This window comes from Anopheles nili, chromosome 3 (assembly GCF_943737925.1).
Source record: "Anopheles nili chromosome 3, idAnoNiliSN_F5_01, whole genome shotgun sequence".
Taxonomy (NCBI): domain Eukaryota; kingdom Metazoa; phylum Arthropoda; class Insecta; order Diptera; family Culicidae; genus Anopheles; species Anopheles nili.
In genome coordinates, this window is record NC_071292.1 from 67006595 (window position 1) to 67029970 (window position 23376).

At 40.8% G+C, this 23376-nt stretch overlaps 7 protein-coding genes across 7 annotated transcripts; 4 read left to right on the forward strand and 3 right to left on the reverse strand.

Annotated features, from left to right (window-relative positions):
- The first annotated feature begins 9141 nt into the window (after positions 1-9141).
- Positions 9142-10486, forward strand: LOC128727356 (programmed cell death protein 2). The gene is made up of 5 exons (XM_053821260.1): positions 9142-9321; positions 9387-9490; positions 9565-9646; positions 9710-9937; positions 10019-10486. Exons 1-5 carry the CDS (start codon positions 9142-9144, stop codon positions 10475-10477), a joined length of 1053 nt encoding a protein of 350 aa, XP_053677235.1. The 3' UTR covers positions 10478-10486.
- Positions 10487-10524: 38 nt separating this feature from the next.
- Positions 10525-12780, reverse strand: LOC128727357 (probable 3-hydroxyisobutyrate dehydrogenase, mitochondrial). Its single transcript, XM_053821261.1, has 3 exons — positions 12484-12780; positions 11308-11547; positions 10525-11230 (listed from the first exon to the last, which is right to left on the reverse strand). Exons 1-3 carry the CDS (start codon positions 12646-12648, stop codon positions 10646-10648), a joined length of 990 nt encoding a protein of 329 aa, XP_053677236.1. The 5' UTR covers positions 12649-12780; the 3' UTR covers positions 10525-10645.
- An 845-nt stretch (positions 12781-13625) lies between these two features.
- Positions 13626-15227, forward strand: LOC128725460 (elongation factor Tu). Its single transcript, XM_053819208.1, has 2 exons — positions 13626-13956; positions 14020-15227. Exons 1-2 carry the CDS (start codon positions 13626-13628, stop codon positions 15072-15074), a joined length of 1386 nt encoding a protein of 461 aa, XP_053675183.1. The 3' UTR covers positions 15075-15227.
- A 117-nt stretch (positions 15228-15344) lies between these two features.
- Positions 15345-16587, reverse strand: LOC128723555 (S-methyl-5'-thioadenosine phosphorylase). The gene is made up of 2 exons (XM_053817308.1): positions 16520-16587; positions 15345-16449 (listed from the first exon to the last, which is right to left on the reverse strand). The coding sequence occupies exons 1-2, from the start codon at positions 16535-16537 to the stop codon at positions 15631-15633; spliced, it is 837 nt and encodes a 278-aa protein (XP_053673283.1). The 5' UTR covers positions 16538-16587; the 3' UTR covers positions 15345-15630.
- Positions 16588-17016: 429 nt separating this feature from the next.
- LOC128724856 (probable ATP-dependent RNA helicase Dbp45A) lies at positions 17017-18737 on the forward strand. Its single transcript, XM_053818578.1, has 3 exons — positions 17017-17092; positions 17159-18226; positions 18295-18737. The coding sequence occupies exons 1-3, from the start codon at positions 17017-17019 to the stop codon at positions 18735-18737; spliced, it is 1587 nt and encodes a 528-aa protein (XP_053674553.1).
- Positions 18738-18781: 44 nt separating this feature from the next.
- LOC128727582 (40S ribosomal protein S24) lies at positions 18782-19733 on the reverse strand. The gene is made up of 2 exons (XM_053821511.1): positions 19664-19733; positions 18782-19345 (listed from the first exon to the last, which is right to left on the reverse strand). Exon 2 carries the CDS (start codon positions 19331-19333, stop codon positions 18941-18943), a length of 393 nt encoding a protein of 130 aa, XP_053677486.1. The 5' UTR covers positions 19334-19345; positions 19664-19733; the 3' UTR covers positions 18782-18940.
- Positions 19734-20748: 1015 nt separating this feature from the next.
- LOC128722475 (transmembrane protein 18) lies at positions 20749-22487 on the forward strand. Its single transcript, XM_053816139.1, has 4 exons — positions 20749-20837; positions 20926-21043; positions 21124-21272; positions 21339-22487. The coding sequence occupies exons 1-4, from the start codon at positions 20775-20777 to the stop codon at positions 21453-21455; spliced, it is 447 nt and encodes a 148-aa protein (XP_053672114.1). The 5' UTR covers positions 20749-20774; the 3' UTR covers positions 21456-22487.
- The last annotated feature ends 889 nt before the right edge of the window (positions 22488-23376 follow it).

Sequence of the window (23376 nt, forward strand, 5' to 3'; positions counted from 1 at the left end):
TACCTCTGTGAAACTATGCCTCTATGCATCGGTGCTCCTGTTCTCTGTGCCTCTATGCAACTGTGCTCCTGTATCTCTGTGCCTCTCGTGCGTCTACGCTACTGTGCCTCTGTGCATGTGTGTATCTGTGCCTCAGTGCATCGGTGGCTCGGCATCCGTGCATCAGTCGATCAGTGCCTCTCTGCTATCTGTGGACATCAGACGATCAGTGCCGCTGTACATCTATGCATCAGTTTTACTATACCAGTGTACAATCCAGTGCACCCGATACCTCTGTGAAACTGTGCCTCTATGCATCGGTGCTCCTGTTCTCTGTGCCTCTATGCAACTGTGCTCCTGTATCTCTGTGCCTCTCGTGCGTCTACGCTACTGTGCCTCTGTGCATGTGTGTATCTGTGCCTCAGTGCATCGGTGGCTCGGCATCCGTGCATCAGTCGATCAGTGCCTCTCTGCTATCTGTGGACATCAGACGATCAGTGCCGCTGTACATCTATGCATCAGTTTTACTATACCAGTGTACAATCCAGTGCACCCGATACCTCTGTGAAACTGTGCCTCTATGCATCGGTGCTCCTGTTCTCTGTGCCTCTATGCAACTGTGCTCCTGTATCTCTGTGCCTCTCGTGCGTCTACGCTACTGTGCCTCTGTGCATGTGTGTATCTGTGCCTCAGTGCATCGGTGGCTCGGCATCCGTGCATCAGTCGATCAGTGCCTCTCTGCTATCTGTGGACATCAGTCGATCAGTGCCGCTGTACATCTATGCATCAGTTTTACTATACCAGTGTACAATCCAGTGCACCCGATACCTCTGTGAAACTGTGCCTCTATGCATCGGTGCTCCTGTTCTCTGTGCCTCTATGCAACTGTGCTCCTGTATCTCTGTGCCTCTCGTGCGTCTACGCTACTGTGCCTCTGTGCTTTAGTGCTCCTGTGCCTCTGTGCTTTAGTGCTCCTGTGCCTCTGTCTCTCTCTGTATGTGTGTGCGTACGTGCGTCTGTGCATCTAGGCATCTGTGGAAGCGCAAGCATCCATGAGCAAAAGCGCTCGTGAAAAAACAAACTGTGGAACGCTATTCGCTCTTTTACTCATTCAAACCCTCATGCGATGTAACGCCTGGAAGCGCAAGCATCAATGAGCAAAAGCGCTCATGAAAAAAACAAACTATGAAACGCTATTGTTCCCTATTTTACTCATTCAAACCCTCATGCGATGTAACGCCTGGAAGCGCAAGCATCAATGAGCAAAAGCGCTCGTGAAAAAAAAAACAAACTAAGTAACGCTATTGTTCGCCCTTTTACTCCTTCAAACCCTCATGCGATGTAACGCCTGGAAGCGCAAGCATCAATGAGCAAAAGCGCTCGTGAAAAAAAATGTAACGCTATTGTTCGCTCTTTTACTCATTCAAACCCTCATGCGATGTAACGCCTAGAAGCGCAGGCATCAATGAGCAAAAGCGCTCGTGAAAAAAAAAACAAACTATGCAACGCTATGGTTCGCTCTTCTACTCATTCAAACCCTCATGCGATGTAACGCCTGGAAGCGCAAGCATCAATGAGCAAAAGCGCTCATGAAAAAAACAAACTATGAAACGCTATTGTTCCCTATTTTACTCATTCAAACCCTCATGCGATGTAACGCCTGGAAGCGCAAGCATCAATGAGCAAAAGCGCTCGTGAAAAAAAACAAACTAAGTAACGCTATTGTTCGCCCTTTTGCTCCTTCAAACCCTCATGCGATGTAACGCCTGGAAGCGCAAGCATCAATGAGCAAAATCGCTCGTGAAAAAAACAAACTATGAAACGCTATTGTTCCCTATTTTACTCATTCAAACCCTCATGCGATGTAACGCCTGGAAGCGCAAGCATCAATGAGCAAAAGCGCTCGTAAAAAAAAACAAACTATGGAACGCTATGGTTCGCTCTTTTGCTCCTTCAAACCCTCATGCGATGTAACGCCTGGAAGCGCAAGCATCAATGAGCAAAAGCGCTCGTGAAAAAAACAAACTAAGTAACGCTATTGTTCGCCCTTTTACTCATTCAAACCCTCATGCGATGTAACGCCTGGAAGCGCAAGCATCAATGAGCAAAAGCGCTCGTGAAAAAAAATGTAACGCTATTGTTAGCCCTTTTACTCATTCAAACCCTCATGCGATGTAACGCCTGGAAGCGCAGGCATCAATGAGCAAAAGCGCTCGTGAAAAAACAAACTGTGGAACGCTATTGTTCCCTATTTTACTCATTCAAACCCTCATGCGATTTAACGCCTGGAAGCGCAAGCATCAATGAGCAAAAGCGCTCGTAAAAAAAAACAAACTATGGAACGCTATGGTTCGCTCTTTTACACATTCAAACCCTCATGCGATGTAACGCCTGGAAGCGCAAGCATCAATGAGCAAAAGCGCTCGTGAAAAAAATGTAACGCTATTGTTCGCTCTTTTACTCATTCAAACCCTCATGCGATGTAACGCCTAGAAGCGCAGGCATCAATGAGCAAAAGCGCTCGTGAAAAAAAAAACAAACTATGCAACGCTATGGTTCGCTCTTCTACTCATTCAAACCCTCATGCGATGTAACGCCTGGAAGCGCAAGCATCAATGAGCAAAAGCGCTCGTGAAAAAAACAAACTAAGTAACGCTATTGTTCGCCCTTTTACTCATTCAAACCCTCATGCAATGTAACGCCTGGAAGCGCAAGCATCAATGAGCAAAAGCGCTCGCGAAAAAAACAAACTATGGAACGCTTTTGTTCGCTCTTTCTCTCTTTCAAACCCTTATGCGATGTTGTTGTTGTAAAGATATTAGTAAGGTATATATATGATATTAGTTTAAATTAGTTATGAATATATTAATATATAGAATAAAAAATATATAAATTTGTAAGGTATATATATGATATTAGTTTAAATTAGATTAGTTATGAATAATAATGAACCCTAATGATATATATAATGAATGATATATAATATAATGATATATAAATAATGATCATTTAAAAAAGGGATACTCCGAACATCGGTTTTACAAATCCACAACTTCATCAATAAATGAGATGTGTAATTTAACTGCATATGTTGCCGCTCACGCCTAAATTATTGAAGTATTAATCGAGGATCAACATAAAACTGTATACTATGAAGTAAAATAGTACAAGTGAACTTTTTGTCATCACATGTAAATTAGTTATGAATATATTAATATATATAATATAATATATATAAATTTGTAAGGTATATATATGATATTAGTTTAAATTAGATTAGTTATGAATAATAATGAACCCTAATGATATATATAATGAATGATATATAATATAATGATATATAAATAATGACCATTTAAAAAAGGGATACTCCGAACATCGGTTTTACAAATCCACAACTTCATCAATAAATGAGATGTGTAATTTAACTGCATATGTTGCCGCTCACGCCTAAATTATTGAAGTATTAATCGAGGATCAACATAAAACTGTATACTATGAAGTAAAATAGTACAAGTGAACTTTTTGTCATCACATGTAAATTAGTTATGAATATATTAATATATATAATATAATATATATAAATTTGTAAGGTATATATATGATATTAGTTTAAATTAGATTAGTTATGAATAATAATGAACCCTAATGATATATATAATGAATGATATATAATATAATGATATATAAATAATGACCATTTAAAAAAGGGATACTCCGAACATCGGTTTTACAAATCCACAATTTCATCAATAAATGAGATGCTAATTTAACTGCATAATAAAAAATAAATAAATAGTACAAGTGAACTTTATGTCATCACATGTAAATTAGTTATGAAAATAATTATATATATATATATATATATATATATATATATATATATATATACATATAATATAATATATATATAAATTTGTAAGGTATATACATATGATATTAGTTTAAATTAGATTAGTTATGAATAATAATGAATCATAATGATATATATAATGAATGATATATAAATAATGATCATTTAAAAAAGGGATACTCCGAACATCGGTTTTACAAATCCACAACTTCATCAATAAATGAGATGCTAATTTAACTGCATATGTTGCCGCTCACGCCTAAATTATTGAAGTATGAATCGAGGATCAACATAAAACTGTATACTATGAAGTAAAATAGTACAAGTGAACTTTATGTCATCACATGTAAATTAGTTATGAATATATTAATATATATATATAATATAATATATATAAATTTGTAAGGGATATATATGATATTAATTTAAATTAGATTAGTTATGAATAATAATGAATCATAATGATATATATAATGAATGATATATAATATAATGATACATAAATAATGATCATTTAAAAAAGGGATACTCCGAACATCGGTTTTACAAATCCACAACTTCATCAATAAATGAGATGTGTAATTTAACTGCATATGTTGCCGCTCACGCCTAAATTATTGAAGTATTTATCGAGGATCAACATAAAACTGTATACTATGAAGTAAAATAGTACAAGTGAACTTTTTGTCATCACATGTAAATTAGTTATGAATATATTAATATATATAATATAATATATATAAATTTGTAAGGTATATATATGATATTAGTTTAAATTAGATTAGTTATGAATAATAATGAACCCTAATGATATATATAATGAATGATATATAATATAATGATATATAAATAATGACCATTTAAAAAAGGGATACTCCTAACATCGGTTTTACAAATCCACAATTTCATCAATAAATGAGATGCTAATTTAACTGCATAATAAAAAATAAATAAATAGTACAAGTGAACTTTATGTCATCACATGTAAATTAGTTATGAAAATAATTATATATATATATATATATATATATATATATATATATATATATATATATATATATATATATATATATATATATATATATATATATACATATAATATAATATATATAAATTTGTAAGGTATATACATATGATATTAGTTTAAATTAGATTAGTTATGAATAATAATGAATCATAATGATATATATAATGAATGATATATAAATAATGATCATTTAAAAAAGGGATACTCCGAACATCGGTTTTACAAATCCACAACTTCATCAATAAATGAGATGCTAATTTAACTGCATATGTTGCCGCTCACGCCTAAATTATTGAAGTATGAATCGAGGATCAACATAAAACTGTATACTATGAAGTAAAATAGTACAAGTGAACTTTATGTCATCACATGTAAATTAGTTATGAATATATTAATATATATATAATATAATATATATAAATTTGTAAGGGATATATATGATATTAATTTAAATTAGATTAGTTATGAATAATAATGAATCATAATGATATATATAATGAATGATATATAATATAATGATATATAATGACCATTTACAAAAGGAATACTCCGAACATCGGTTTTACAAATCCACAACTTCATCAATAAACGAGATGCTAATTTAACTGCATATGTTGCCGCTCACGCCTAAATTATTGAAGTATGAATCGAGGATCAACATAAAACTGTATACTATGAAGTAAAATAGTACAAGTGAACTTTATGTCATCACATGTCACTTATGTTCCATTTGCCTTCTCTCAAAAAGTCTAATTTAAGATATTTATATATTTGAATTCTTATGTATGTGTGTGTGTGTATGTGAAACTAGTGTTAACCTTATATCATACATCGTTTGCAGTAAAAACAAATTGTACATTTCAATCAAATTTTGTGGTAAATAATGGCGCTAATGGTAAATAATGGCGGGAGTGGCTACTGTGCTTTGGTGTTAAGCAGCCGTACATTTCCATTGCATTTTGTTCAATAGAATCCACATTGCGGTAAGTGCATTAATGTAGGGCATTGTATAATCCAAGCGTGGAGATCCTCCTTATTTTCCACTTCCACCAATAGTATTTCTATGGCTGCAAGGAAAACGGAAAATGATTACGATTTATGAGTGTTATAACAGGTTCATGCATGATTCTTGAAATTACGATGAGCGCAGCACGATGGAATGACAATTACCGGTTTTGTAAAAAAAACATCAACCAGTGATTGTTTCTTCTTAAAATTATACAATGTATAAATTATGAAAACAATTGAAGAGAAATTTAAGAATGTACTTTAAAAATGCATTGGAAAATATACAAAACAAATTTCATTATTGTTGTTGAACAATCTAATCTAGTAATCTTGGGCATTTTGAAATCAAAGCGGGGAGATGCTACTAATATTCCACTTCCACCAATGGTATTTGCTAGCTTAGGTACTTGCCGCGATTTGTTCGTGAATGCGTATGCTTCCATGTCGTTGAGGTAAGCGACGGTTGGTTCAGCACCACTCGATTTCGAAACACTGTAAGCCATCCATTGCTTTACGTATTCAACCGGGTCATCCACGTCGTTGTTGATGCATATTTCTATGCCTGCAAAGAAAACGGAATATGATTAAGATTTATGAGTGTTGTAACAGATTCATGCATGATTCTTGAAATTACGATGAGCGCTTACATTTGTAAACCACTTCATCGGATGGTTCGATACCCAGCTCATCGAACTGCACGCAAACAGTTTCAACGCACACTATTTTCACACTGTTCTAGGCTGCTTTTCACAACTTTTCTATGGAAAACACTCAATAACATACAACATCTTTGCCACAACTTACTTACCGCGATTTGTTCGTGAATGCGTATGCTTCCATGTCGTTGAGGTAAGCGACGGTTGGTTCAGCACCACTCGATTTCGAAACACTGTAAGCCATCCATTGCTCTACGTATCCAACCGGGTCATCCACGTCGTTGTTGATGCATGTTTCTATGCCTGCAAAGAAAATGAAATATGATTAAGATTTATGAGTGGTGTAACAGATTCATGCATGATTCTTGAAATTACGATGAGCGCTTACATTTGTAAACCACTTCATCGGATGGTTCGATACCCAGCTCATCGAACTGCACGCAAACAGTTTCAACGCACACTATTTTCACACTGTTCTAGGCTGCTTTTCACAACTTTTCTATGGAAAACACTCAATAACATACAACATCTTTGCCACAACTTACTTACCGCGATTTGTTGGTGAATGCGTATGCTTCCATCTCGTTGAGGTAAGCGACGGTTGGTTCAGCACCACTCGATTTCGAAACACTGTAAGCCATCCATTGCTCTACGTATTCAACCGGGTCATCCACGTCGTTGTTGATGCATGTTTCTATGCCTGCAAAGAAAATGAAATATGATTAAGATTTATGAGTGTTGTAACAGATTCATGCATGATTCTTGAAATTACGATGAGCGCTTACATTTGTAAACCACTTCATCGGATGGTTCGATACCCAGCTCATCGAACTGCACGCGAACAGTTTCAACGCACACTATTTTCACAATGTTCTAGGCTGCTTTTCACAACTTTTCTATGGAAAACATTCAATAACATACAACATCTTTGCCACAACTTACTTACCGTGATTTGTTCGTGAATGCGTATGCTTCCATGTCGTTGAGGTAAGCGACGGTTGGTTCAGCACCACTCGATTTCGAAACATTGTAAGCCATCCATTGCTCTACGTATCCAACCGGGTCATCCACGTCGTTGTTGATGCATGTTTCTATGCCTGCAAAGAAAATGAAATATGATTAAGATTTATGAGTGGTGTAACAGATTCATGCATGATTCTTGAAATTACGATGAGCGCTTACATTTGTAAACCACTTCATCGGATGGTTCGATACCCAGCTCATCGAACTGCACGCGAACAGTTTCAACGCACACTATTTTCACAATGTTCTAGGCTGCTTTTCACAACTTTTCTATGGAAAACACTCAATAACATACAACATCTTTGCCACAACTTACTTACCGCGATTTGTTCGTGAATGCGTATGCTTCCATCTCGTTGAGGTAAGCGACGGTTGGTTCAGCACCACTCGATTTCGAAACACTGTAAGCCATCCATTGCTCTACGAATTCAAGCGGGTCATCCACGTCGTTGTTGATGTATATTTCTATGCCTGCAAGGAAAACGAAGAATGATTAGGATTTATGAGCGTTGTAACAGATTCATGCATGATTCTTGAAATTACGATGAGCGCTTACATTTGTAAACCATTTCGTCGGATGGTTCGATACCCAGCTCATCGAACTGCACGCGAATAGTTTCAACGCACACTATTTTCACACTGTTTTCACTAGATCACACTGTTTTCATTAGATCACACTGTTTTCACTATATCACACTGTTTTCACTAGATCACATTGGTTTCACTAGACCACACTGTTTTCCAATAGATTGTTTCCACAACTTTTCTATGCAACAGATTTTCACAACTTTTCTATGACACTAGATTGCTTTTCACAACTTTTTTATGCAAAATACCCAATAACACACAACATTTCGCGCCACGACGTTAATTCAACAAAACTAAGAGTAAAGCGCGCGAGCGTCTTGAACGTAATGACAGTTACCGGCGTCAGTTACAAATGTCAATGAGGCGCTCTGCCAGCACGATGGAATGACAATTGCCGGTTTCGAAAAAAAAACACCAACCAGTGATTGCTTATTATTAATAATATACAATGTATAATATAGTTATGCATAAAAACTCGGTAAAAACTCAATATATACCACCCTCATTTTTTGAATACATTTTTACCAAAATATTTGGCGGCGAAAAATTATATTACGATGAAATTTGTTCGACAGTATCTAACTTTACCATGTAAACAAGACACCTTTCAGCTAATTCATTTTTTATACCTGTTACCAATCCATGGGTCCGAATAAGTTTTTTCCAAATAATTTATTCCACAAGCAGCACAATATTTTAGACGCCAAAATTTGTTTTAGTAAATGCAATGCTAGTTTTAAAATCAAGGTGTCATATGACATGTGCCATATGATTTCGGTTTTGTCAAACCATGTGCGCGTGTTAGTGTTTTGATTTGCATCGCCGCGGTAGGATTGCATATGTTACGCGCTTGGTCATTGATAGTACTTTCTTATAGTAACGATTACTGATCAACTAAAAAAGTGCTGAAAACATTATCTCAAAATCCGATTTTACTGATTTATTGATTGCCTGTGTTAGAGAAGGAATAATAGTTCATTTAGAACAGCTCGACTGGCTTTCCAACGATGGAAACCACTTCGGTCGATTTAGGATTCCTAGAAACGTGCGAATCGTGGAAATTAACGAATAAGTTCTTTTGCAGCAAAGTTGGTGGAAAACCGGCTTGGTTGGAGCTGAAAAACCTTCCTAAACCAGAAGAACTGTTATGCGAACAGTGCAAGGAACCGCTTGGGTTTCTTTGTCAGGTAATTCAAAATCTTTTAACTTTTAAAATGTGGTAATTTCGATGTATTCATTATTCTTTTTTTAGATATACGCTCCTGCAGAAGAAAATGAAAATGGATTCCACCGAACCTTGTATGTTTTTGTTTGTCTTGCTGCGGCTTGTAATCAATCGCCCGAACCAACTTCGCGGTAATATATTCTCGTAAAAAATGATGATTAATCTAGGGATCTAAAACTCGACTGAACTGTATGTACCACTTTAGAACGATGAAAGTATTAAGAAGTCAGCTACCACGAAGGAATGAATTCTACGAGTATGATCCACCAGATGATTCAATCGAATCGGTAATATGTTGTATTTTCTGGCAAACGTTCCCTGTAATCCTAAGCGTTCCTTCACTCATATAGCCCGCCGTAAAGTCACCAGTTCCATTATGTGTCGTTTGCGGTTGCCGTGGACCTAAACTATGCTCCCGTTGTAAAGCAGCAAACTACTGCGGCGTATCGCACCAACGGTTCGATTGGAAAGCTAATCATAAAATCGCGTGCGTAGAAGGGGAGCTCGTGGAAGCTTCCTGCAGCAAAAACGCCTTGCTTCTCCCACAATTCGATATCATTACTGAAGCAGAAGAATATGTAAGATTAAAATGTAACTTCCTTTTCAGTGTTCAAAGTTGCAACATTTAAAACGAATGCTTTATATGTCGATTGATGTAGGAAGCAAAAGAAAAACTCTCAGAAGAAGAAAACGCAAAGCGACAAATGGAGGAGTTGGAACGCCTGAAACAGGATGGTAAAGCTGGAACACTGGACGATTTACCCGAGGCAGAACTAGACAAATATTCTGCTGACCAGGTGGAGGATAAAACATTCGACAAATTCAAAGCGCGCATTGCCGTTGATCCAGAACAAGTATTGCGATACGAGCGTGGTGGCAAGCCGCTCTGGCTATCACCCGTTTTCCCGAAAGACATCCCGGGTTGCAGTCGTTGTGGCAGTGCCAGAAAGTTTGAATTTCAAATCATGCCCCAGCTCCTGAACCATTTGGGCAACGATCAGCTGGACTGGGGCACTCTTGTGTGTTACACATGCGAAGCTAGCTGCAACATTGAAGAATACGCGGAGGAGTTTATTTTCAGACAAGATGTGCTAAATATTGACACCGTCAAAAAATAAACCAAAGGGATATCAGCAGTATTTTGATGCCCAGCTAATAGCTAGAGTTAAAATCTAAACGTCCGTTTATTGACGTTCATAAATGCATGCTCTGGAAGACTCGTGTGCGTTGATGGCTGTTACATTTTGCGAGCAAAGCCGCTGGCCGGTTACCATGGCATTCGTCGCTCACTTGCCCTCAGTGTTCTTGAGGAAATCATATACCACCGAAAAGTCCTTGTTGGCCAATCCCTTTGCCATCAGCGTACGATAAATCTGATGCGTCAGCGCGCCCATCGGAATCGGGGAGTTTGAACTGGTAGCAACGGCCGATGCAATGCCGAGATCCTTCGTGATTAGCCCAGTAGCAAAACCACCAGCGTACCCGTTAGCAGCTGGTGCAGTCGGGATGATGCCAGGCACCGGATTGTTCACTTCCGACGCCCAGCTACGGCCTGTCGACGCGTTCACGATGTCCGCAAATACCTTCGCATCGAGTCCAAGGCGTATGGCTAGATTCATACACTCAGCCAGGCCACACATCGAGATGCCCAGCATCATGTTATTGCATACTTTGGCCGCCTGGCCCATACCGTACCCGCCGCAGTGCGTAATTTTCTTGCCCATGCCCTCCAGCAGTTCCTTCACCGCCTGGTACTCTTCGGTCGTGCCTCCGACCATGAACGTCAGTGTGGCGTTCTTCGCTCCGGGGACACCACCCGACACTGGGGCATCGACAAACGTGGCGCCAGCTGCTTGCACTTTCTTCTGTACCTAAAGCGGAAAAGAAAAATCGTTGTTTCAATATTTGCTTTATGTAGAATCGATTAAAGCTTAATAACAACACTTACTGCCTTCGCCACATTCGGATCGATCGTGCTGGAATCGATGAAGATCGTCTGCTTCTTGATGCCACCTCCGCCGATAATGGTGTCGTACGTGTCGGCCACAATGTCGTTGTTCGGCAGCATCGTCACGACGAAATCGGACGCCTTGGCCAGGTCAGCCACGTTGTCGTACGAGACGGCACCTTTCGCCTGCAGTGAATCCTTCGCTTCCTTCGAGATATCGAAAACATGCAGCTTGTGGCCCTGTGAAATTTAAATTTAAATGATGACAGTGGATATCAAGCCCTCAAATCTGTTGATAAATCATAAGCTTAAACATCTCAACCTCCAATTAGTGCACAAAATAAAAATTAAATAATAAACTGTTCACTTAATGTGATAATAATAGACGATATGAAACAAGTGCAAAGGAAATGCTGAATGTACGCAATACCCGCTAGTACAACCATGTTGTTTGGAAACAACGAAACGGACATATCCAGATCAAAACGTTCCCCTTCCGTAATTGCGCAGTAGAGCCGAACATACGCCACTCATCAACACGGTAACATGTGTCCGTGGCCGTTTCACTTTCGTTCTAGCGCCACCGTGCAAATGACCGCAGTTTGCGTTCGTGACGCGAAAACGCGTCGAGACGTAACGAATGAATTTTCAAGGTCGACTAAGAATAGGTTAGAAATTCGCTCCACCATACCCGTACCGAGGCATGCTTGGGGGTGGCGGAGAAGGTGATCTTATCACACGACAGTGATTAGATCCACCGAATCAGCGTAAGGAATCTCTCTCACGAGTGTGTGTATGCAGAATCGGTACAACTTATCAGTAATTAGCAACATTGGGAGCCTCGCGACAGAATGTGGCTTCCCCAACTCGGTACACGTTTCCGACCACGCCAGATGGGAACCACGATCTTGCGTGTATGCGTGTACGCAACCTGGCAGACGGCAGATTAAAGGCTCTATCGCGGCGAGCCTCCACGCATTGCGGCGAATCTGAATTTTATGAATGCGATATTCACGCCCTTATCACGCCGTCGATGATAAAAATTCGCCTCTCCACGATTAAGACGCACCCGTGGCGGTTTTTTCATCATACAAGCAACGGACACGTGAGTGTTCGTGCGTATTCTCGGGACCCTTGCCGTTTTACGTAATGCCAATGGCAGAGGTCGTGACTTACCTTGGCCATCAGGTTGCTCGCCATCGGGGTGCCCATGTTGCCAAGACCGATGAAACCGACGTTCTTTGATCCGCTGCTGAACGAGCGGATCAACATATCGGTTAGCATCTTGAGCTGTTGTTGCTGCTGGTTGCCGGAGGCACGGGTCAGTACGCGAAGGGCCATGTTGAGGATTTCCGCAGGATAACGACAAATATGTGGCTGAGATCACTAGAATACTCCGTCTTCTGATCGATGAAGACAAGGGCAGCTGAGATGGAACGGACAATTGGCAAGAACGCACCGCCGGGATCGAAACCTGCCTTACGACTTGTTGGATCTGTCGGATGGGGCCCGTGTATCCCCGCCCGTATATACGCACACCATTGCGCGGGCGCATAGATTAGAGCGAAACCGGCTCAACATTGTGGTGCTGGCCAGTTTAAGGCCGCACCACTACACCGTATGTCGGTGGTTGGCCGACATCGCACGAAACGACTTACATTGTAGCGAAATTCAAATTGACCGGCTGATGATCTTAATTTAATCATGTTAGGAGCAACCACACATCCACATCATTTACTCTAGAGAGTGTTTTGCCGTTGTTTAGAATAAACCTGCGCGTTTCAAAGCATTGCAAAGTATATATCGCTTAATATCCTTTTAGGACGTTAAGGATAAGGATAACAATTTTCCAAGGGTATAGCTATGTCATTGTGCATCTAGACGTGCTATTAGAATAGCTGATGCGAGAGAAAAAAGAGATTAGAAAAAATAATTCGATACAATAAAAAATTTTAAACTCAAATCATACATGGAAGAATTTATGGGCCTAGTCTGCTACAGGAAACGTCGATTTTGGTTGATCGTCCAGTTGTGTACTCTTTCATTACCTTTCTTTTGCTTTTTATATTCATATTTTGTTAGTTATTGGCGACGATTTGTTTACCAAATTAATTTGAAGTTTTTTAACTGTAAAAATAGTTTTGCCCAGCTGACGACTCTCACAGCGCTAATAACAATCGAATTGAAATGTCCGATTTTTCGTGCAGGCCGTACAATCTAGAAACGTCAAATCCCGGCAAAGGGTAATCAAAACAAACAAAATTTCGTTATAGTATTTATTGATTCGTTAGTTTTACGGTATATTAGACTGCGTAGCAATGTCTTTAGTTATGAGAAAGCTTTTTTGCAACTACAGAATATCTCGACTAGCTAAACACTGCACGCAACTATCGCTGTGTGCTCCCTGCTCAAAAGTTGCATCACCAGCTCAAAGCCCCAACGGATACAGGCTTTGGACTGCCATTGCACCGAGAAATTTTAGTAGCAAACCAAAAAAGGACGAACATTGCAATGTAGGAACTATCGGCCATGTGGATCATGGTAAAACAACACTCACGGCTGCAATCACAAAGGTGCTATCGAAGGATGGTGACACCAGCTACGTTTCATACGATCAGATCGACCGAGCACCTGAGGAGAAGGCTAGAGGTAGATAAAACCTAGTGGCTAATGACGACGCATCCATTAATATATTTTCTATTTATGTTTCAGGCATTACAATAAATGCGGCACATATCGGCTACAAAACGAGAAAGCGCCACTATGCTCACACCGACTGCCCCGGGCACGCTGATTACGTGAAGAATATGATTTCAGGAGCATCACAAATGGACGGTGCCATTCTAGTCGTGGCCGCTACTGACGGTCAAATGCCCCAAACGCGCGAACATTTGCTACTAGCTCGGCAAGTTGGAGTTACCCGGATAGTTGTATTCATCAACAAAGCGGATCAGGTCGATAATGAAGTGATCGAGCTGGTTGAAATAGAGCTTCGTGAGCTTCTGACCGATTTCGGCTTTGATGGCGTTGAAAGCCCTTTCATCGTTGGCTCAGCGCTTCTTGCACTTCAGGGAGACCAGTCAGAACTGGGTGAACCCTCGATCCATAGGCTTATGGACGCGATCGATACGTACATTCCCACGCCGACCAGGGACCTTACGTCACCGTTTTTACTCCCAATCGACAATGCCTTCACCGTTCCCGGCCGAGGTACAGTTGTCGTGGGAACATTGGCACGAGGTATTATGAAGAAAAATGACGAGGCGGAGCTGTTAGGGTTCGACGAGGAAATACGCACTACAATCGGTGGAATGCAGGTGTTCAAGAAAGACGTCAGCGAGGGAAAAGCTGGCGATAATATCGGCACGCTATTACGTGGAGTGAAAATTCATTCCGTGCAACGCGGTATGCTGCTGTGTGCGGCCGGAAGTGAGCGCGTATCGAACCATTTCGAGGCATCCATGTACCTGCTGGCAAAGAACGAGGGTGGCAGGTCAAAACCGCTAACGTCTAAATACATTCAGCAGTTGTTCAGCAAAACGTGGAACGTCCCATGTCGGGTGGATTTGGTTGGACTAGATATGCTCATGCCTGGTGATCACGGTGCTATAAAGTTAACGCTGCTTAAAAAAATGGTTATGTCACGTGCGCAATCGTTCACGGTGAGAGAAAATGGGAAAACCGTGGCTACCGGTTTGATCACCAAAGTGCTGGACCCAGTAAATTTGCCACAGAAGAAGCTTATAAAGCTGGAACTAGAAAATTAAATCCCTTTAGTAAAGGTAAAGTACCTCCTGGCTGGTACCTGTTGCTACGCTCGTCAGTCGTTAGATGAAATATAGATTATCCGTATTACCCAAACCATCGGAACATTGTGACTCTGCGATGAAAATAAGTTTCCTGAGAAATAAGCGACAGCAGCAGGGCACTGCTGTGCTTTTACATAACGCAATAGAAGCAAAAAATAAATCATGGGTGAAACCAATTTAAATTTACAAATTATTTATTATTTGAAATCTCGACAGTAATGTTGCTTCTTTGCTGGTTGCTTAAAACGGTAATAATTGTTTGTGCTCGAAACAAGATACTTTTGCTTCGGAAAATTAGCATTGTGTTCTACAGTACCGATAGACAGATCCACAAATGGCAGAGACAGATAGAATAAGAGAATTCAATTGACTAGGCATATGATTCGTTTGCTTCAACCTTGTGAGCTTGCTCAAACACTTAGTTCCGCCGTGCCATTGCGATGACTGGAGCACATAGCAGATGTTGGAAAAAATCGAAGCACCGCCCTATTTGGTTTTTGCTGTTAGCCACCATTTAGTTGGAATGTGGAAGCATAATGCTGGTATTGACAGTCTTGCCCAACTCCTCAATCGTTTCCGTCCAATCGAGAGCGGCTATCTTGGGTATAGTGTTGATTATAAGATCTGTTACCTTGGTGACGTTTTTCTTGAACGTTGCCAGTACATCTGCAACATTGACATCTTCACCCGTTTCCCTCCAGCAGTCATAATCGGTAGCCATGGCGATGGCGGCATAGCACAAGCCTGCTTCCTTCGCCAGCACAACTTCCGGTACCAGAGTCATATTTACAAGATCGGCACCCCACTGGCGGAAAAGATTGCTTTCAGCTTTGCTGGAAAAACGAGGACCCTCAATCGTGACAACGGTGCCTTTCTCGTGTACACTCAGCCCGATACCCCTGGCGGTTTCGATGAGGACGTCCCTCGTTCGATTGCAGAATGCCGGTTCCATCGGGATGTGGCACACGCCTGATAGCAATTCATTACCATCGTAAAACGTCTGTACGCGCTTCGTTGTACGGTCAATAAAGTTGTCCGGAACCACGATATCGCCCGGGTGTATTTCTTCCTTCAGAGAGCCTGTTGCTGTAGACACAATCACATGCGTACAGCCAAGCGTCTTCAACGCCCAAATATTGGCTCTATAGTTGACGTTGGACGGCATAATGGAATGGTTTCTTCCGTGTCGTGCCAAAAGAACGCAATCCACGCCAGCGATTTTACCCTCGATAAGAACATCCGACGGAATGCCGAAATGTGTGTTGACCACGCGTTCGGTGCGGTTTTCGATGATTTGACTATCGTCCAGGCCGGAACCACCGATGATGCCAATCTGTTTCAAAACATGCGAAAGCAATGTACGTGAGAAGACGCCGCCATTTAATGTGCCCACTTTCAATCACCTTAACTTTCGAAGCCATGTTATACTTATGTGAAAAAGAGCAGCGACTCTAGCTTCAGCGTTAGGACTAATTTTTGTGCAATGCTTTGTTTTTCCTCTTTATGACGGTACCGTACGTTCTAATCTTATCAGTCAAAGTTCTTAGAGGTCGAGGTAAATTTACACTACGACAAAATTCGTGTTTGAATCAATTTGTTTTGGTTAATTTCCTAAAAAACAAATAATTTCAATAGGGGAATTTTCATCATTTTCATATCTTTTTCACAATTACCATAAACTATTGTATTCTTTAGAAAAATATGCTATATTTTAACCTTAAAAGCATCAGTGTAATCATAACCTTACATTGTCTACTCGTTCGTCAGCTGTTGTCAAACTGTGGTTTGTTTAGGTTGAGCACGCGTGCAATTCACAAGTGAATGGTCCGAATAATTGAAATTCAATACTCTTATGAATTAACCCATTACGTTAGTTTTGTGTTATTTATGTTGCGAAAAAATGAGTCTCTGGACGGAGAAAAAATTTGCCGACCTTGGCCTGAGCTACTGGATCACACGGCAAACCGAAAAACTTGGTACGCAACAGCAGATTAGGAATAGCATTGGTAACATGTAAATACAATACTTCCGTGCATTTTTAGGACTTCGAAGACCGACACCAATTCAGGTCGAATGTATCCCACGTATTCTTGAAGGACAGGACTGTATCGGTGCGGCTAAAACGGGTTCGGGGAAAACTTTTGCCTTTGCCTTACCTATCTTACAGAAGCTTAGCGAAGAACCTACCGCCAATTTTGCCCTCGTGCTCACACCGACCCATGAGTTGGCGCATCAGATAGCGGAGCAGTTCATCGTTGCCGGACAGCCGATGAATGCACGTGTTTGCGTCGTGACGGGTGGAACCGATCATTTACTTGAGAGCCAGCAACTACAGAAACGGCCACACATAGTCGTCGCCATGCCCGGCCGGTTAGCTGACCATTTGACCGGCTGCAATACATACTCGTTTGCAGCGCTTCAGTTTCTAGTGGTCGATGAAGCGGATCGGATGCTTTCCGGAAGCTTCGATGATGACCTGAAGGTGATCAATCGCTTTCTGCCGCAGAAACGGCAAAATTTGTTTTTCTCCGCTACGCTCAAGGATTTCCTCAAAACGTCGATTGTGTTTCCAATCGCGAACGATGTATTCGAGTGGTCCGAACAGTCGCATGTAGCCACGGTGGAGACACTGGATCAGCGGTATTTACTGTGCGCCGATTACGATCGTGACACGGTTCTGGTAGAAGCCTTGCGCAAATACAAAGAAGAGAACGAGGATGCCAGCATAATGATATTCACCAACTCGAAGAAAGACTGCCAGATTCTGTCGGTGTCGCTGAACTCGTTCGGATTCGATAACGTGTGCTTGCATGGGTTCCTCCGGCAGAAGGAACGCGTGACGGCTCTCAACAAATTCAAATCAAAGCACGTGCGAATTATGATCGCAACGGACGTGGCCAGCCGTGGACTGGATATCCACGACGTACAATTGGTGCTGAACCATCGGCTTCCCAAGCGCCCGATCGAGTACATTCATCGTGTTGGTCGGACAGCACGTGCCGGGCGATCCGGAATGGCAATATCGATCCTCCGATTTCCAAGAGACTTAGAGGCGCTGGGAGAGATTGAAGCTCTCATTAACACGAGGCTTACAGAGTACCAGGTGGACGGTAAGTAAACCCGGTGTCATCAATAAAATTGCATATGGTTGATGGCTTTTTTATGTTTTTTTTCCAAGACCGGCTCGTCCAGCGAATATTCATGCAGGTGAAGGTGGCTCGGGCAGAGGCAGAGATGAATTTAGACAACAAGGACTTCGATGAGCGTCAGCACAAATATCGTCGCTTGCGATGGATACAGGAAGGTCTCGATCCGGACGTTATGGAAGCAAAGTGGAAGGAGGAAACAAAAGCCCGTGAGGAGGCGCGACGAGAGCGCTTACGACAGGAAAATGAAGAACGCCGGCGACGCGATAAACAGATGATCAATGACCCGCAGGTGGTGAATGATTCGCGTTTTCAAGCCGCCGCATCCGACGGGAAGTTTAAGAAACGGAAATTCGTCGCTCAGGACAAGCTGAACGAACTGATAGAGAAACGCAAAACAGAATCTGCTGATAAAACGGCAGGGAAGAGAAAAGACAAGAAACCCGTCAAAAAGAAATCAAAACTGACACAATAAACACTGTTCACACTTGTTGCACAGAACGAATTCAAAGCCAAAAATACGTTTTCTCCTTATATGGTACTGTTGCTTATATTCTCATTCCTTTTGCGGAATGTTTTCCATTTTTCCGCACAAGAGAAAACATATAAACTTAAAACACGGACTGAACGACGACCACCACGGCACAGGCGACGGGCAGACCGCAGCTAGCCAGGGTTTTACTTCTTGGTGGCCTGTCCGACCTTCGCCTTCTTGGTGCCGCGCACCTTCTTCATACGGTTCTTGCGTTCCTTGCGCTGCTTACGAGTCATCTTCTTCTTCTCGTATAGTCCGTGACGACCGAGACGGTGCTTGGGTTCGAACTTCTTCGCATGGTCAAGCGTGTCGTAGATCAGGGCGAATCCAGTGGACTTGCCACCTCCGAAATTCGTGCGGAAACCAAACACAAACACTACATCTGCGGTGGTTTTGTACATGACGGCAAGCTTATCACGGATTTCCTTTTTCGGAACCGAAGCAAGTCCGGGATGCAATACATCGCAGATCATTTGCTTGCGGCACAGCAGCCGATTGCTCATGTAGCGACGGGTACGAATGGTTGCAGTGGTCATCTTGGAATCGATCTAAAAAATAAATACCCCATGTAACACATGCATTAGAATGTAGAACATATTGAGCCACCGAGATTTCAATTCACGGTCCAGTCTCGTTCCATGGTTCGTGGCAACGTCGACGAAACGTTAGCCGAAGGATCTTGCGGCGCTTAGTACACATACTGAAGCATAACCTCACATCATTCTGTGGCTAAGCGACGAACCGATTAGAGCGTTATAAACTGAACCTTGAAGCGATTTCACTGGTAACTGAAGCGGCGTTAGCCAGCACGAAGGATATAGAGCATTTTGCGATGCACCCAATTCAAAATTGAACTCGATAAACACCTTTATTTGCAGACTAAATCCGAAGTCGCAACACGTCTTCGTGAACGCACTTTAGCGAAAAGAAAGAAACATGCTCTTTTGACAGCGAATCCGCGGTTGGCTGCAATGTGTAGCGGTTGTCAACATTAGACGTATTCTAACATAAATTTTAGCAACCTTGTTCAATTGATCCGTACGATCTTGCTGGCTCATATCATTTGTTTTATTTTGCAATTCTGCACAAAAATTACGATTTCATGAAAGGCTTCACAAGGCAAACCTCCCAATATTCTTTTACACAGTTTCAAAGAATTAATATAATGAAGATTATTAGAGTAAAAGTAAAGATTTTTATCTTGGCAGTTGATAGAACATTTTCAGTCCAAATGTAAAGCTGTTTCTCATAAATAGTCAAGGAAGTGTAAGTATATTCACTTTAACACTTCATGTTACTAGCTCACGTAATATTTTATGCTGCAGTTCCGAGTTCATGCTATGCTAAGAGTTGTTTGTTGATGTTGCGGGTAGCAGGAGAAGGGTGATTTTGCCGGTTGTGCAAAGCAAAATAATCGCCCAGCTGCTACATATAAACATAGTTTTGACATTTAAAGCATGATCAGTGTCAGTTTCATGTTGGCGAATAGCGTAAATTGTTTACAAAGTTAAATATATTTAAATGACTGCCGTTTACTACTAGGAAACTTTTTAAGTGCCGCAGTACATAATACAGAACACATTATTATTCACGATAATGCTACCGATACCGATTATTTACTATAATGCGTCATTAAAGACGTCCGCTATGAATAATTTGTTGATTAAGACCTTGCCATGAATGGTGACTCAAGAAGAAGTGAAAGGGAACAAACGATAAGAAGAAACGTAAACACGTAGAATTTCCATAAGCTTTTCATGCCATTTTCCATTGTGTTTTGCTATCAAGAACGCTTCTAAGGGATTGTACAATCAACTGCCCAGTTAGTGTTCTACTGCTGTAGTTTGTACTGAACGTTTGAACTTATTTTGCTTGGGTGAGCGTTCTGTTGCTGCCAGTGCGTTATTCATATTTGTATCTTTTTTTTGAAGAAAACTGGAATTGGTATAGAGTGTGTTCTAGTTTTTGCTCGTAGCAATGGTGGACCCAGCATGGATAGAAATTAATGAGATAAAAGGTTTCGTCACGTTCCTAGCTAGTGTAAGTGGTATTGATTCGTTTGGAAACGTTTTTAAGAATGTCGCGTTTCGCGATTCCTTCAATTATCTTCTCGTATTTCAACTTACAGATTGATTGGTACGACCCATGGTTGATTGGATTAATAACGTTTCACATTTGCATAACCTCGACGGCGCTGCTCACGCGAAACTACGGAAATTTCCAAGTGTTTTTGTTTTTCGTTCTGTGTAAGCCAAACAATACGTCTTATCGATCGTTTGGGATCGATATTACTCACGCTATCCCGTTTTTCTTCGCTTTACTTTAGTACTGCTAGTATACTTTTCGGAAAGCATCAACGAGTATGCGGCGATTAATTGGAGATTTTTCTCAGCACAGCAGTACTTCGATGATAAAGGCTTATTCATATCGGTGGTGTTTTCAGTCCCCATTCTGCTAAACTGTATGCTCATGGTGGTAAATATCGACCTGCTCAAAATACCGCTTTTCAGAAAGTACACGTTTCGTTTGCACCGTCCACAGGGAAGCTGGCTTTATCAGTCGACACAGCTGATGACCAAACTAAAAACGGCCCAACTAAAGCAACAAATCCGACAGTCCAACAGCAGGCAACGGTTAAAAGACGAAACGCAAGAGTGAAAACCTTTCGGGTTTTTTTTTGTCTGTCCAATGAGCTCGTCTAGGACGTGGCAAAAAACTGAGCATATAGAAGGTAGGAACTATGCTTTAGAATACGCACCACACCTTGAAAAGGCGAACGTGGTATGCTGTATGAAATTTGTGTGCTAGGGTATTTGAAGCAAATTGTTTTATACTGCAGAGCACAGCTCTAGAGTGTTGAAATGCCGGCAATCGATTAGTCAACCCCATTTTGAGGTATTCCCTAATGTTTGACGATAGTTAAGCATATTTTTATCTACTTTTACTCTCTACATCAAGATGATTTTTTGATGCACTGCTTTTCGACAAAATGATTCCCGCAAACAATATTAAGCCATCTTTTCGGTAGGAGGCTCTCGGGCTGAGCCTGGTGAGGGCGCATTACACCAATGAGCAACACAAAAATCTTTCACCTTGTCAATTTGCCAGCAGCCGTTTCCTAGTCAATATGTATTCCACGTGTTTGCTTTTGAGGCGACACGTTGCTCGATAAGGATGATAGCTACACGGCCAGTTATGGGTTGGTTTTCACTTCGGCTTAATCCACAGCAACAGCATCAACAAATTAACAACCGGAATGTATTTTATTTCCGGATGGATTATTTTAAGAAAATAAGTACAATCAAAAATCACCATACCGCGTGTTAGCCAACTTTTATGTTTCTTTCCGTGATATGTACATAGTGAACAGCTACGCGATGCCAGGGCCAACACACAGTCTGAAAAGTAAATAAATTGACTAATAAAGGGATTGTTGTTTTAAGATGTAGTATACAGCAATTTTTCTATTCCCTTTTCAAGTTATTTCACCGTAAGTTTGCTCGGAAGAACTGAGAAACAAATGCTAACACCGTAATAGTGCACATTTCAACAGCAAACAAGGAAATGGATCTTTTTGTTTTATTAAAATCTATAATATGCGAAACAAGTTTATCTCCGTCAGTAGTGTCGTATGCAGGGACACCCTTGATCTAGTCCTAGATCCTCAGCCTCTTGCTTATATTTTTTAATTTTTTTGGTGATTTGGTTGGGCCAAATTGGTTGGTTGGCTGTCATCTATCTGCTTTAGTTTTACTTTGCTCATCTCGTTTAATCTCTTACAATTTTTCATTTTATAGAAAAATAGGTAGAATGGCTTAGTAATGCCTTGTCTGCGTATAATTTTCTTCGCTCTTTACTCAATTTGATATCCCTGTCTCGAATTTGGTAGGGGTTCTCTGTCTCTATCTCTTATTCTGCTATGCTCATTGCTTTCCTATCTGGTAAATATCCGATTCATTTTATGGATTTGCTCTTTCAACATTGATGAAAAACTAAAATCAAAATAGTTCAATTGTTAAATAGTGTATAACAATCCATTGGATGTACAATCATTTCTACGCTATCGTTCTTCAGCTGTCAGGCGAAACTTTCCTTCCATGCTCCTCCCTCCAAGTTGCGCTTTTTTCGCTCTGCTCTGACTAGTATTTTTTGGACTGTACTCCAAAAGCAAATAACTTTTAACATTGCGTCACCTTCCTAGTGTTATCCTGGGACAAATCAATTACCTACAATTTAGATTGTCCCACTGTCGGATCAGTTGCATTGGAGTCAATTTTTCTCCTCATTCCGTCAGTTGGGGGTAATTTTGCCTATTTTCCGATCACATATTTATGTTTCGGCTTCGTCCTTTCACCAGCAACGGGTTAGCTTATCAAGCAATGGGCCAAAAAGCAAAACGTGCCAACCAGCACGCCATTAGGTATGCAAAACACACGATTGTCGATCCCACTTTGTTTTTATCAAATTGATTAGGGTATTTTTGATGCTTTTACGTTTTTGCATATAGTGCCGGTATTTATAACACGCGGTCATATGGTCGCGTACTAATTTTCGCAAACTCCCATATCGCCCACCGTAG